The sequence below is a fragment of the Callionymus lyra genome, chromosome 1, assembly GCF_982586985.1.
Source record: "Callionymus lyra chromosome 1, fCalLyr1.hap1.1, whole genome shotgun sequence".
Classification (NCBI taxonomy): Eukaryota; Metazoa; Chordata; class Actinopteri; order Syngnathiformes; family Callionymidae; genus Callionymus; species Callionymus lyra.
This window is the reverse complement of record NC_141818.1, coordinates 51,014,113-51,030,432: the sequence shown is the minus strand read 5'-3', so window position 1 is coordinate 51,030,432 and position 16,320 is coordinate 51,014,113. Positions and strand designations below refer to the sequence as shown.

At 39.6% G+C, this 16,320-nt stretch overlaps 1 protein-coding gene across 2 annotated transcripts in view; it reads left to right on the top strand.

Annotated features, from left to right (window-relative positions):
- aopep (aminopeptidase O (putative)) overlaps positions 1–16,320 on the top strand; it is a 94,844-nt gene that overhangs the window by 41,999 nt on the left and 36,525 nt on the right. For both annotated transcript variants that reach the window (XM_087811930.1, XM_087811939.1), the window contains exons 9-11: positions 8,137–8,239; positions 8,515–8,622; positions 8,926–8,969. In XM_087811930.1, coding sequence (XP_087668056.1) covers positions 8,137–8,239; positions 8,515–8,622; positions 8,926–8,969 — 255 coding nt within the window. The remainder of the gene's footprint in view (positions 1–8,136; positions 8,240–8,514; positions 8,623–8,925; positions 8,970–16,320) is intronic.

The window sequence follows — 16,320 nt, the reverse complement described above, 5'->3', positions numbered from 1 at the left end:
ATTGTTGTTGTTGTTATCATTAAGGCTGTTGTTGTAATCACTATTATCATTGTTGTTATCATTAAGGCTGTTGTTGTAATCACTATTATCATTGTTGTTGGCATCATAATGGTTGTTGATCGTTTATATTATTATCGTTGATGTTGTTGTTTTTGTTGTCATGGTTATTATTAAAAACATGTCACTGGTTGGAGATAAAAGGTTTCCTGAGAAGATGGATCGACTGAGTCAGGATTAAACTGTGTCTCCTCTGCTGCCACTTAAGCAATTACTGGTCGTCTCTGCATTAACGTGTGTTTGTGTGTGTTTGTGTGTGTTTGTGTGTGTTTTGTTTTATCATGTTGGTTTTGATCCGAAGCCGTCAAGTGCAGAGAAACATAATCCGGATCATCAGTGTCTGGAGGGAAACACCCTCGACTCAACACACACATTCCATCGCCTTGGTTTCCAAATAGTTTTGGCAAATATGGATTTAGAAGATGATTGACACGAGCGTGTAGAAATAAAAACATGATTCAGTTTGAATACAAACTTACTCTTGGTGACATAGTTTTTCATTTCAATTTATATAGTTTTATTTATTTATTATGATGGTTCTTCCAATTTTATTCTTTTACAAAGTTGATCCAAAAGAAGAATATCCAAAATATTTCTTTAAATAGAAAGATATTGATCGATAATAATCATAACTTGTTGGTGAGTTTTTCATGATTTAAAGTAAAAAGAAACCAAGCAATGTTTTGATGTATGTATGAAAGTTTGAAAGTACTTTTATGCCTTTTAAGATAATAATATAAGATATGTTCACGTCGTAGTAGACAGTAGAAAGGCACTAAGACAGTGCAAGCACTCGCCAATGGCCTAATTTTAAATGACCATGCAAGTACATTTGTACACACCTCTACACAACATGTGTAGTTGTTGTTATATTACAGTACATTAATGATTATTTCAGATGCTTTGATGTCAAAACTGTAGCACGTTGTATTTGTTCTCTAAAAAGACAGTTGTGTTCTTATGATTGTGTTAATACGTGATGGAAAGTGTGGCTAAAATTAGACTCAATGTTGGATTTAATATTCATTTAGAATTGAATGAAACTCCATCAATTATTTATAATTCAATTAAAGTTGATTAACTAGACATTTTGTTCTCTGCAAAATGGAACCATTTCAAAAAAATGTGTTGCTATCATGTGCAGAAGATAAAGAATATCTGACGTCAGTAAATCTCTGGTTTCATTGTGAGCCTCACGAGGAGAACAAAGGTTCACTCGGTCAACAGTCGACGTCCTCATCAGTCCCCGACGCAAACAAAGCCGACATGGCAGGTTGTGCTTCCCAGGTTCAGTGGGTCAGGCTCGACGCTGTGGGATCCAGCAGGTTCCCCAGCGGCCGCTGTTTATCAGTCCATTTCAGAAGAGTTATATTTAGGCCTGAGCCTCCATCCTGCTGATTTACTGCTGGAGCTGCTGGAGCTGCTGGAGCTGCTGGAGCTGCTGGAGCTGCTGGAGCTGCTGGAGCTGCTGGAGCTGCTGGAGCTGCTGGATCTGCTGGAGCTGCTGGATCTGCTGGAGCTGCTCAGCCTTTTACGCTTTTCACAGTCAAGTCACTGTCATTTGTCAGGATATGTTTTAAACGTGTGTGTGTGTGTGTCTGTGTGTGTGTGTGTGTGTGTGTCTGTGTGTGTGTGTGTGTGTGTGTGTCTGTGTTTGTATCTATCTGTATGCGTACCTCTGTGTGTGTCTGTGTGTGTGTACTTATGTGTTCTGTCTGTGTGTGTCTGTGTACTTATGTGTTCTGTCTATGTGTGTTTGTGTGTCTGTGTTTGTATGTTTGTGTGTGTTTGTTTGTGGGTCTGTGTCTGTGTTTGTATCTGTCTGTATGTGTACCTCTGTGTGTGTCTGTGTGTGTGTACTTATGTGTTCTGTCTGTGTGTGTCTGTGTACTTATGTGTTCTGTCTATGTGTGTTTGTGAGTGTGTGTTTGTATGTTTGTGTGTGTGTGTTTGTGGGTCTGTGTCTGTGTTTGTATCTGTCTGTATGTGTACCTCTGTGTGTGTCTGTGTGTGTGTACTTATGTGTTCTGTCTGTGTGTGTCTGTGTACTTATGTGTTCTGTCTATGTGTGTTTGTGTGTCTGTGTTTGTATGTTTGTGTGTGTGTTTGTGGGTCTGTGTCTGTGTTTGTATCTGTCTGTATGTGTACCTCTGTGTGTGTCTGTGTGTGTGTACTTATGTGTTCTGTCTATGTGTGTTTGTGTGTCTGTGTTTGTATGTTTGTGTGTGTGTGTTTGTGGGTCTGTGTCTGTGTTTGTATCTGTCTGTATGTGTACCTCTGTGTGTGTCTGTGTGGGGGTACTTATGTGTTCTGTCTGTGTGTGAGCCGGTGTGTGAGTGTGCTTGTGTGTTTTTGTGTCTCTGTATGTATCTGTTTGTACCTGTGTGTGCATGTGTCCTAGGGTGTGTTTCTGTTTCTGTTTGACTGTGTCTCTGTGAGTTAACATGTTTTTTGTGTGTGTGTCTGTCTGTCTGTATGTGTGTGTGTCTCTATATGTTTATGTTCCTGTGAGTATGTACGTTTGTCTGTGTTTGTATCTTTTTGTGTGTGTCTATGTCTGTGTGTGTGTTTGTGTCTTTTTGTGGGTCTAGGTTTCTGTCTGTCTGTGTGTGTATCTGTGTGTGTTTGACATTAAGTTGTGTCAGTAAAGTCTCCTGATTTCCTCCTGTGCTTTCTCTCTCGCTCTTTCAATCTCAGACACACCCTGGTGTAAGCCTGAGCAAACACACACACACACACACACACACACACACACACACACACACACACACACACACACACACACACACACACACACACACACACACACACACGTATATAAACAGCCTCCCTCTCACACAGCTCTGATAAGAGATCCATTTATAGTGAAATACATTGAGCTATTGTGTGATTGTCTTCCTCAAAGCTGCTGTAAATCACGAGTGAAAGAGCAGACCTGGATTTACACGTCCATACATCCTGGTCCCGGACACTGGAGGAGGCGGAGCTTCTTTGTTGAACACGTCACTGATGGATCAACATTGTCTTCTGCTGCCGGCGACACGGAACACACTCACATACATGTTCTCTCACTGTCTCAGGCTGGAGTTATACTGTCTTCAGACGCACACACACACACACACACACACACACACACACACACACACACACACACCAGCCTCACACACACACACCAGCCTCACACACACACACACACACACACACCAGCCTCACACACACACACACACACACACACACACACACACACACACACACCAGCCTCACACACACACACACACACACACACACACCACACACACACCAGCCACACACACAAACACACACACACACACACACACCACAAACCACACACACACACACACCAGCCTCACACACACCACACACACACACACACCAGACACACACACCAGACACACACACACCCACACACACACACACCACACACACACCAGCCTCACACACACCACACACACACACACACACCAGACACACACCAGACACACACAGATACACACCAGACACACACATACGCAAACACACACACACCCCAGACACACACACACCAGACACACACCCCAGACACACACACACCCCAGACACACACACACCAGACACACACCCCAGATACACACACACACCAGACACACACACACCACACACACACACACACACACACACACACACGCAAACACACACACACACACACCAGACTCACACACGCAAACACACACACACACCAGACTCACACACACGCAAACACACACACACACACACCCCAGACACACACACACACACCAGACTCACACACACGCAAACACACACCAGACACACACACCAGACACACACCAGACTCACAAATCACCAGAGAGTCGACACGTCCCGCCGTCTTTAAAGAACCCATTTCATGTTATCAGCACCAACAGACCTCACTGCTGCCCATGAGGTGAAAAATATGATCGATATTTAAAAACAGGAAACTGTGTCGCTCGCTAAATCAAACTCAATTTCCTCGTCCTCACGTAAATAACATCTTGACAAGAAAAGCGCTTGCAGACCTCTGTCGAGCAGCTCAACGAGAATGTCCTTATTTTGTTTCAGCTGTACAGTTAGTCACAGTGTAGTATTTGTATTTTCGTTAATGTAAATATTGAAGTTTGAAAATAACTATGAAGACATCAGGTTTCTTCATAGTTATTAGTACTAGTATTTCACAAGTCACAACATACACGATTGTTAATTTTATCCTCAAAATAGTTAGAATAGTTATCGTAATAGTTGATATTATAGTTATCGTTATCGTAGTATTCATCATCATAATTATTGTATTATTGTAAGTAAGTAAGTAAGTAATATATATTTATATAGCGCTTTTCGAGACCAGGGTCACAAAGCGCTTTAACAATCAAAACAATACTCAAAACAGTACATACTTCAAAGATCAAGACAACACCGAGAACAACACAGGAGTTCGAGAAATTCAAGGAAAAGCCTGAACAAATAGAAACGTCTTAAGATGTTTCTTAAAGGAGTCAGTAGACTCCATCAAGCGCAAAGAGAGAGGAAGATTGTTCCAAAGCTTAGGAGCAACAGCCTGAAAAGATTTCTCTCCTCTGGTCCTGAGCCGTGTGCGTGGAACCATAAGTAGATTCTGATCCACAGACCTCAGAGCCCGAGCTGGGGTGTAAGGCTGGATCAGATCAGTGATGTAAGGAGGAGCCTGACCATGAATAGCTCTGAAAGTAAGAACCAGAATTTTAAAGTTGATCCTGAAAGAAACTGGAAGCCAGTGAAGAGTTTTAAGGACCGGAGAAATGTGAGTTCTTCTACTAGAGCGGGTCAGAATTCTCGCTGCAGAGTTCTGAATCAACTGCAGGCGAGACAGCTCCTTCTTGTTAAGACATGAAAACAAACTGTTACAATAGTCCAGACGAGAAGAAACAAACGCATGGATTACAAGCTCCAGATCATGTTGTGACAGCATTTTCCTAAGTTTAGAGATTTTTCTCAGTTGAAGGAAACAGTTTCTGGTCAGTTTTCTACAGTGTTGAACAAGAGACATGTCTTTATCAAATACAACACCCAGGTTTCTCAGGCTCAGTTTGACAGACTGACCTAAGTCACCCAAGTACTGACTCAACCCTGGAATCGTATCATCAGGAGCAATCACCAGAGTTTCAGTTTTGTCCACATTAAGCTGTAAAGTGTTTTCACTCAGCCATTGTTTGAGTTCTAGCAAACAATTGACTAAGCTGTTCAGCCTTTGGGGCTCAGTTGGGTCAAAAGAGCAGTAGAGCTGGATGTCATCAGCAAAAATGTGATAAGAAACATCTGGAAATCTCTGAATGATTTTACCAAGGGGAATCAAGTACAGCAAAAACAATAAAGGACCCAGAACAGAACCTTGAGGGACTCCACACAACAGATCTGCCGATTCAGACCTCATTGTAATAGTTATCGCAATAATTACTGTTATGTTATTGTTATTATTATAGTTATCATAATAGTTATTTGTATAATTGTCGTAAAAGTAATTGTTGTAGTTATCGTAATAACGTAATTGTAATCGTTAGCTTTGTTGAAGGCGTTTTAGTTTCGTAGTAGTTATCCTAATAGTTATTGTTGTAGTTATCATTGTACTTATTGTTAGTTATTTCAGTAGTTAAAGCTTTAGTTATTGTGATAGTTATCCTAATAGTTAGTGTTATAATTATAGCTGTAGTTATTGTTATAGTTATCGTTATATTCATCATTGTAGTTATTGTTATAGTTAGCGCTGTATTTATCATAATAGTTAGCGTAATAGTTAGTGTTATATTTATCATAATAGCTAGCATTATAGTTATAGTAATAGCTATTGATATAGTTAGCTTTATTTTTATCATAATAGTTGATTATATTATTGACTATTATTCAAATTCTGCAGTACTAACCACTTCATATATCATTTCTATATATAATTTTAATTGTGCAGGTATTTATCAGAAATAACTAGAAAAACAATCAAAGTTTTTCCTCATCTTTCCTCGTAGTTCGAGTTGAAATGTTTGTGTTGTACTTTGTAAAACTTTAAACTTCATAATTTTGTTAAGTTGCTGTGAAAACTCTGGTTCTACGATGTCGTCAGAAGCACAATGAAAGTCCTCGTGAGCGTTCAGGCAAATTTAGAAAATTCCAGGAAGCTGATAACTTCCTCCCATCCGCTGAGCAAACTAAACATTCCTGTCCTCGATTTCTCCCACACTTCCTCCTGTTTTTGTCCTCTCGCCTTCATCTGCTTCACCTTTCACCTGCTTCCTCTGAAGAACAGCCTTTCATTTACAACCACAACTGTGTGTCTTTAGCCTCACCATGTGTGTGTGTGTGTGTGTGTGTATATGTGTGTGTGTACATGTTCATTTATGTGTGTATTTGTGTGTCTCTCTCTGTGTGCATTTATATATGTGTGTATGTGTATTTAAATATGTGTGTGTTTCTGTGTGTGTGCATCTGTGTATAAGTTATTGTGTGTGTTTTTGTGTTTGTGTGTTTATATGTGTGTATGTGTTTATATTATACATGTGTGCGATTGTGTAAATGTGTGAGAGTGTGTTTATATACTGTATATATATAAGAAGGATGTGTGTCGCCTGCAGTTCATACTAAACTCTGCAGCCAGAATTCTGAGCCGCTCTAGTAGAAGAACTCACATTTCTCCTTCAAACTCTTCACTGGCTGCCAGTTTCTTTCAGGATCATTTTAAAATTCTGGTTCTTACTTTCAGATCTATTCATGGTCAGACCTTCCATCAGTGATCTGATCCAGACTTACACCCCAGCTCGGCCTTTTAGAGTACCTTACATAATGTTAACTGTATATTGTTATTTGATTGTTAAAGCGCTTTGTGACCCTGGTCTAGAAATATCTTTACAATTAATAATTACTTACTTACCATTACTTAATATGTGTGTGTGAGTTTAGATGTCTTAGTGTGTGAGCTTATGTCTGTGTATGTGAGTTTATATGTGTGTGTGTGTGTTAATATATATATGTGTGTGTGTGTGTGTGTGTGTGTGTGTGTGTGTGTGTGTGTGTGTGTGTGTGTGTGTGTGTGTTTTTATATATATGTGTGTGTTTTTATATATTTATTGTGAATGTGTCTTTCTTTATGTGTGTTTTGTTTGTATGTATTTATATATATGTGTGTGTGTGTTTATATATATATATATATATATATATGTGTGTGTGTGTGTGTTAATATATATATGTGTGTGTGTGTGTTAATATATATATGTGTGTGTGTGTGTGTGTTTATATATATATGTGTGTGTGTGTGTTTATATATATATATTGTATATGTGTGTGTGTGTGTTTATATATATACTGTATATATGTGTGTGTGTTTATATATATATATGTGAGTGTGTGTTAATATATATATATATATGTGTGTGTGTGTGTGTGTTAATATATATGTTCATGTGTGTGTTTATATATATGTGTGTGTGTGTGTGTGTGTGTTTGTTTGTGTTTATATATATATGTGTGTGTGTGTGTGTGTGTGTTTAAGTGTGTGTGTTTAAGTGTGTGTCTCTGACAGGACCTGTCAGGAGGCAGCTGTGTGAAAAGTGCTGCTGGTGATGAAGGTTGTATTGATCGGGCACTAGGCGCCTGCCATATCGACGTGGCAGCAGGGTGATCCTTCAAGGCCTGCTATTGGCTGACGGAGTTAATCTGCTCAGAGCGATCGATGAGGCCTAACTGAGACTATCATCGCACAGCATCCCACGTCAGTGATCTGTTTGTTTGCCTGTTATTGCTCGTGTGTCTGCGGAGGTTGAGGCCATGATTTGTATCAGAGCGATGGGAAAGTGAAAACGTCGCTTCTTTTGTGTGTGTGTGTGTAGGTGTGTGTGTGTGTGTGTGTGTGGGGTGATGTGTTCACTCAGCGAGTCAAAAGTACACAATCGTGAGGTTAAACGTACTGAACCACAACAATGTTAGTCACTATCACAGAGAGTTGATGCTGTTCGTTCTCAGCTGGAAATAGAAATGAATCGTATTTACGTTTTGAGTCATTGAATCTCTTTCTGTGACTCAAAGACCCAACATGGAGAGGACGGGTCAGGTCAGCGAGTCCGGCTCCTCCACAGTCAAACACGCTCTGAACCCGGACAAGTGCTTCATGCAGGTGCATTACCTCAAGGTGAGAAACACGGGAATGTTTTTTAAATCATTCAAAACCAAAAAAACACTCAAACAAGAACTGATGAGTCGCGGTTCTTTTCCTGAAGCAAGCGATTCATTTATGGACACGTTTCAATACGTCAAACATCTTCTTCATTTAAACTTGTTAGTGTCTGCATGATCGTTTTCATCGTATCAACCATTCATAACAAATTCACTTATAAATACTTTTTAAATTCAACAAACTGTGTATAATTTAAGATCATTTCAAACTAAAGTTCAACGTGTCATCAGGGCTACTTCCTGCTCAGGTTCTTGGCCGAGCAGGTGGGCGAGGAACCGTTCCTGGACTTCTTCAGGTCGTTCGTGAGGAGGTACCACGGGCAGCTGATCCTCTCTCAGGTGAGGCTTCTGTGGATCCTTCTTCTGTCGACTTCCTCTCGAGGCGCCGTCTCTCCGCGGCTAACCTCCCCGACATGTTTATTCATGCGCCGCCCGAGCTGAGGGTTCACACCTGGAGATCCGGACAGTGATGTGTTCCACCTGGATGCTGCTGCTGCTGCTGCTGCTGCTGCTGCTGCTGCTCCCGCAGACCGCTGCCGCTAAATAATGGATGAAACACAAACACCGCTTGACCTTGTGCTCCCGGGCCTCGGATCTCCCTGCGACGACTCAAACTCTGTGATTTGTGTGTGTCTCTGGCAGGACTTCCTTCACATGCTGCTGATTACCTTCCCCGACATTGAAAGGTATGTCTCGCCTCCATCCTGACTCGTGAATAATAAATGCGCTCGAGCGTGAAGCTCATTTGCTCTGAGCTCAACCAGCGATGCCTGGAACTGAAATAGATGCTTTCTTATCTGGTGCGTTTGAACCTGTGACTCGTGGAGGTCATGAATTAAATCTGGTTAAGATTCTACGTTTACTGTTTAGAACTCAGTGGTAACGTTCTTCTAATGTTCTTTTAAAGTTCTTCTAACGTTCTTCTAATGTTCTTCTAATGTTCTTATAACGTTCTTCTAGCGTTCTTATAACGTTCTTCTAACGTTCTTCTAACGTTCTTCTAACGTTCTTCTAATGTCTTCTAACGTTCTTCTAACGTTCTTCTAATGTCTTCTAACGTTCTTCTAACGTTCTTCTAACGTTTCTTCTAACGTTCTTCTAACATTCTTCTAACGTTCTTCTAATGTCTTCTAACGTTCTTCTAACGTTCTTCTAACGTTTCTTCTAACGTTCTTCTAACGCTCTTCTAACGTTCTTCTAACATTCTTCTAACGTTCTTCTAACGTTCTTCCAACATTCTTCTAACGTTCTTCTAACGTTCTTCTAACATTCTTCCAACATTCTTCTAACATTCTTCCAATGTTCTTCTAACGTTCTTCTAACCTTCTTCTAACATTCTTCTAACATTCTTCCAATGTTCTTCTAACATTCTTCCAATGTTCTTCTAACGTTCATCTAACGTTCTTCTAACGTTCTTCTAACCTTCTTCTAACATTCTTCTAACATTCTTCCAATGTTCTTCTAACATTCTTCCAATGTTCTTCTAACGTTCATCTAACGTTCTTCTAACGTTCTTCTAACCTTCTTCTAACATTCTTCTAACATTCTTCCAATGTTCTTCTAACATTCTTCTAACGTTCTTCTAACGTTCTTCTAACATTCTTCTAACGTTCTTCTAACATTCTTCTAACATTCTTCCAATGTTCTTCTAACATTCTTCTAACATTCTTCCAATGTTTTTCTAACATTCTTCTAACGTTCTTCCAACGTTCTTCTAACATTCTTCTAACGTTCTTCTAACATTCTTCTAACATTCTTCTAACATTCTTCCAATGTTCTTCTAACGTTCATCTAACGTTCTTCTAACGTTCTTCTAACCTTCTTCTAACATTCTTCTAAGATTCTTCCAATGTTCTTCTAACGTTCATCTAACGTTCTTCTAACGCTCTTCTAACATTCTTCTAACGTTCTTCTAACATTCTTCTAACGTTCTTCTAACATTCTTCCAACGTTCTTCCAATGTTCTTCTAACGTTCTTCTAAAGTTCTTCTAACGTTCTTCTAACGCTCTTCTAACGTTCTTCTAACGCTCTTCTAACCTTCTTCTAACATTCTTCTAACGTTCTTCTAACGTTCTTCTAACGTTCTTCTAACATTCTTCTAACGTTCTTCCAACGTTCTTCTAACGTTCTTCTAACGTTCTCCTAACCTTCTTCTAACATTCTTCCAATGTTCTTCTAACGTTCATCTAACGTTTCTTCTAACGCTCTTCTAACGTTCTTCTAACGCTCTTCTAACGTTCTTCTAACGTTCTCCTAACCTTCTTCTAACATTCTTCCAATGTTCTTCTAACGTTCATCTAACGTTTCTTCTAACGTTCTTCTAACGCTCTTCTAACGTTCTTCTAACGTTCTTCTAACCTTCTTCTAACGTTCTTCTAACGTTTCTTCTTACGCTCTTCTAACGTTCTTCTAACGTTCATCTAACCTTCTTCTAACGTTCTTCTAACGTTTGTTCCTGTCCAGTCTTTCACCAAAACATCTTTCCGAAGTATGAACTAAAATAAAAAAGGTGTGGTTCAGGCAAATAAGAGTCTGTGCAGGTATGCAAAGTGCAGACGATGACATCATCATTCTGTCGTATCCTTGACCCTTGTTGTGGCTCCAGTGTTGACATCATCTCGATGTAATGTTGGACCAGACATGAACGCCTGAGCTTCTCTTGACGTAGAGGATTGAACTACTCTATTATTGTACTATTATTGTATTATTATTGTCCTATTATTGTATAATTATTTTCCTATTATTGTATTATTATTGTCCTATTATTGTATTATTATGGTCCTATTATATTATTATTATTATATTATTTTACTATTATTATGTTATTGTACTATTATTGTGCTATTATTGTATTATTATTTTACTATTATTGTATTATTATTGTCCTATTATTGTATTATTATTATACTATTATTTTTCTATTATTGTGCTATTATTATATTATTCTACTATTATTGTGCTATTATTATATTATTGTATTATTATTGTCTTATTATTGTATTAATATTGTACTATTATTGTATTATTATTTTGCTAGTATTTTACTACTATTTTATTATTATTGTGCTATTATATTATTTTACTATTATTGTACTATTATTGTATTATTATTGTACGATTATTTTAGCATTATTTTATTATTATTGTGCTATTATATTATTATACTATTATTGTATTATTATTTTACTATTATTTTATTATTATTGTGCTATTATATTATTGTACTATTATTGTATTATTATTGTTCTATTATTGTATTATTATTTTACTATTATTGTACTATTATTGTTCTATTATTGTATTATTATTTTACTATTAGTGTACTATTATTGTACTATTATTGTATTATTATTGTTCTATTATTGTATTATGTTACTAGTATTGTACTATTATTTTACTAGTATTGTATTATTATTGTACTATTAGTGTACTATTATTGTACTATTATTGTATTATTATTGTTCTATTATTATGTTACTATTAGTGTACTATTATTGTACTATTATTGTATTATTATTGTTCTATTATTGTATTATTATTTTGCTATTATTGTACTATTATTTTACTATTATTGTATTTTTATCTACCCCATTTGTCGGACTATAAGGGGCACTTAAAACTTTCTAATTTCTGGTTGTACTTGTACTACCGATGTACTACCAACATTGAACTGATTTTCTTTTTAAATCTATCAAAAGGTTTTAGTTCGAATTCAGTTACGAATCCACAGCACGAGATCAGGCAATACTACTAGACCTCACGGAGTAATAAGGAGTAATACATCATAAGTACCGGGTGTGTTTAAGAACCATGAAATGGCAGCAGTTAAAAAAACATGCTTACAAAGAGGATTTCAAGGCCATCAGTCGTTAGTGAGACACGTGAGTAAAACTAAGAGACGTCATGTCAGGTTCAACAGGGAGGAAGCCTCGTGCAGACCCAGGACACACACACACACAAAGGCAAGTGAATGAATCAAAGCACCAGAGTAGTCATGGTTTCTTGTCTGACAAAACAACATCATAGAAAGTAGGTCAACCTGTCAAGGGGTCTAAAGATAGTGGAGGATCAAAATGGGCGATTAGAGAAACAGAACTTTATAATGTAAGTCTCTCTGGGTCCATTACTTCCTTCTCTCCTTCTTCGTCTTCATTTTCCATCTGTTTTCAATAAATGTTTTTCTTGTCACAGACCACATTAAAGTAGGGCTGCACGGTATATCGGAAAAATATCGATATCCCAATATTGGCACGTGTGATATGCATATGAAAACATTACGATCATTTTTCTTTTTGATTGTATAAATCAAGCATTTCTTAAATGCACACTTTGACTAATCAGTGTCACGTTCTGTAAAGTTGTCAATTTGTACTTCTATGTCTCGTTGTTGTTTACGTCTCCGTCCGTCTGTGAAATGAGCGGCGCAGCTTGTTAGGCTCGGTTGCTATGGCGACGCGTCTTGTTGGCTCAGTATATACACAGAAGTAATACTAACTTCTGATCTAGTCAAACACTAGTGATCCAGTCACTCGTCTCTTTCAACCTCCTTTGTTAAAGCAACATATCGTAAGAACTTTTCATCTCGTCTTAGTTGTTTTCTTATAAGATCGTGAACTTACGAACAAACCTGTCCGTCTTCACCGTATGCTAACGAGCTAAGTTGTTAGCGTCATTTATAAAGTGTTATGTGTGCGTGTACAAGGAGGTGGATTTATTATTGATTTGGTGATATCGCGACACGCCGGCGGCTCCTCTCTGATGTCGCTCAGTTTCGCGGGAAACCAATGCAAGTCCCGCGAGACTGAGCGTTATAAGTGATATTTTTCTACCATCATGTCGACACCAAAGCGCAGAAATAAACGAAAGGGAAATATCTCATTGTTTTGCTTTTATAAAACCCGGACCTTCACTACAGTACTCACAGCTACATTTTTAGGTGAAAGAAACAAATCTCGCATTAATATCGATATCGCACTTCAAGACAATAATATCATGCAGACCTACTTTAAAGTGTTAACTTTGATTCTTCATCAACATCTCATAAGTGATCGGCTGTGATTGGCTGGAAACAGACTCTCATGATCCGCTCTCGTATTAATTGAAGTGTAACAGGATAACTGCTCCTCCTCCTCTGCAATTCTCTCTCCTTTTCCTGGCTTAATCAGTCGCTTCTCTCTTCCTGCTGATTGCCTCGTTAACCTCTCCTCCTGCCTGTCTCTCCATCTTTCACTCGCCCCCCCCCCCCCTCTCTCTCTCTCTCTTGTGTTTGCTGTCATTGTGTTCTTTGTCTGCGGCGTGTCGACTGGTGCCGCGGCCCCGCCAGAGATTGATTCAATTAAACAGAGGAAGTTGAGGGACGGTCAATATTTGGATGTGATGCCTCTTTCGGTAAACAGCTGAGAGAGCTGAGAATAGACGCTGAAAGGACTCAACGATCGCGTGACCATTGAACGGACGCCGGATCGTTGGAACGAACGCTTCCTCCCCTCATGGATTATCTGTTGTTTAGAAAAACACTTTTTTCTCCTGACGTTCGTCCACCTTTATTTCTCCGTGTTGGTCTTTACTGATACAAGTGGATTCATCTAAACCTTTGATTATTTTACAACTTTCACGCGTCAACCTTTTTCTTTCATTTGATAAGTGAAATATATTCTTACTGGTGGTAGGACTGAGCAACAGTGTCTAACATTGTTTGTGAGTCACGGTTGTGTTTGACTTTCCAACCAAAATAAATGTACTTTCCGACTTACTTGCACACTCTCTTCATCTCACTCCCTCTCTGTGAACTCATCGCTCCACTTGCATGATCAGCATTGTCCATGTCACGGCTTTAAACTCTTGTTTTCTGCTTTTAAACACTGAACTATTGTCGTGTTGTCGACACACTTGACTCACGCCACGTGTTGATGTTTCCTGATTACCATCTGGATCCACGTGGCTTTTCAAGGATGTGTCACTCTCTCGCTCCCTTCATAGCTCGCTCATACTGTGTGTTGTGTGAGCGAGTTTGGGAACGCTCCATTACAATCCACTGAAGATATTTCAAATGCTAAAAAACAATCATCAAATGGTTTGAATAAAGTGAATTTTGAGCACTAATATTCGGTTGTAAATGAGATGCTTGGCAGAGTGCTGCACTTCCTGAGTGCTTATCTAGTCCAATTACCTTTTAAAAACACTATGAACAAGAGAAAAGTAATTCACGAAAAGAGAATAGAGAAGGTGACGATTGTAATCTGGCGCTCAGGTGGTGATCGTGTGACGAAGTGTAGCTGCTGTGAGAGCAACAGGCGCCGTGGAACTCAGGAAACGGGAAGGAAGTGCAAAACAAGTTTCAAAAGAGAATAGAGAAGGTGACGATAGTAATCTGGCGCCTGTTGCTGCAGCCGAGGTAGGTTGAAACTCCTGCTGCCCAGGTGGTGATTGTATTACGAATTGTAGCTGCTATGAGAGCAACAGGCGCCGTGGAACTCAGGAAACAGGAAGGAAGTGCAAAACAAGTTTCAAAAGAGAATAGAGAAGGTGACGATTGTAATCTGGCGCCTGTTGCTGCAGCCGAGGTAGGTTTAAACTCCTGCTGCCCAGGTGGTGATTGTATGACGAGGTGTAGCTGCTGTGAGAGCAACAGGCGCCGTGGAACTCAGGAAACGGGAAGGAAGTGCAAAACAAGTTTCAAAAGAGAATAGAGAAGGTGACGATTGTAATCTGGCGCCTGTTGCTGCAGCCGAGTTGGCTTTAAACTCCTGCTGCCCAGGTGGTGATTGTATGACGAATTGTAGCTGCTGTGAGAGCAACAGGCGCCGTGGAGCTCAGGAAACGGGAAGGAAGTGCAAAACAAGTTTCAAAAGAGAATAGAGAAGGTGACGATTGTAATCTGGCGCCTGTTGCTGAAGCCGAGGTAGGTTTAAACTCCTGCTGCCCAGGTGGTGATTGTATGACGAATTGTAGCTGCTGTGAGAGCAACAGGCGCCGTGGAACTCAGGAAACAGGAAGGATGTGCAAAACAAGATTCAAAAGAGAATAGAGAAGGTGACAATTGTAATCCGGCGCCTGTTGTTGCAGCCGAGGTGGCTTTTAACTCCTGCTGCCAAGGTGGTGATCATGTGACGAGCTGTAGCTGCTGTGAGAGCAACAGGCGCCGTGGAACTCAGGAAACAGGAATGACACGCAAAACAAGTTTCAAAAGAGAAGGTGACGATTGTAATCTGGCGCCTGCTGCTGCAGCCGAGTTGGCTTTAAACTCTTGCTGCCGAGATGGTGATTGTGTGACGGGGCTCTAGCTGCTGTGAGAGCAACAGGCGCCGTGGAACTCAGGAAACGGGAAGGATGTGCAAAACAAGATTCAAAAGAGAATAGAGAAGGTGACGATTGTAATCTGGCGCCTGTTGCTGCAGCCGGGTTGGCTTTAAACTCCTGCTGCCGAGGTGGTGATTGGGTTCTCTGGTAGAATAGGTTCATCTTATAAACATGAAATCACGTAGATTTTTTTGATTCGATCAGATGTTTTGTTGTTATTCCATAAAAACTTTTGTAAATCCAAAAATACTTTTTTTTTACTTAAGTTATTGTGACATAAAAACAGAAACACTCATCAGGGACATGATGTCATCACCAGTGAATCTAAGTCACACTTTAGATTCAACCTCTCATGAAGACTTTGTGTCGGATTTAAAGAATCTTCCTGTCAAATACTTCTGGTGAGGCTGTAGTTACTGCAATACTCCGACACACTTGAGCTCCAGTCCCGACACGTCCTCTGGTCCGGCGGTCTCCCTCTCTGCCGGTCCTGCAGGAGGACGGACGTGTTCCTGGGGCCCGAGGTGGAATTCTGGGTATTAAGATTCAGGGGTGACGTCAGGAGGGAGCGAAGGTGGATCAGCGTCTGACAGGTTCATTCTGAGAATATAAAACCTTCTGGTTTCCTCGGGGCACGAATGATTGTGAGTCTCGGCTGCAGCCGGCGTGAAAACACGAGTACATTCTTCTTTATTCAACCTAACATTTGAAATACTTTGAAGTATTTGAATGAAATA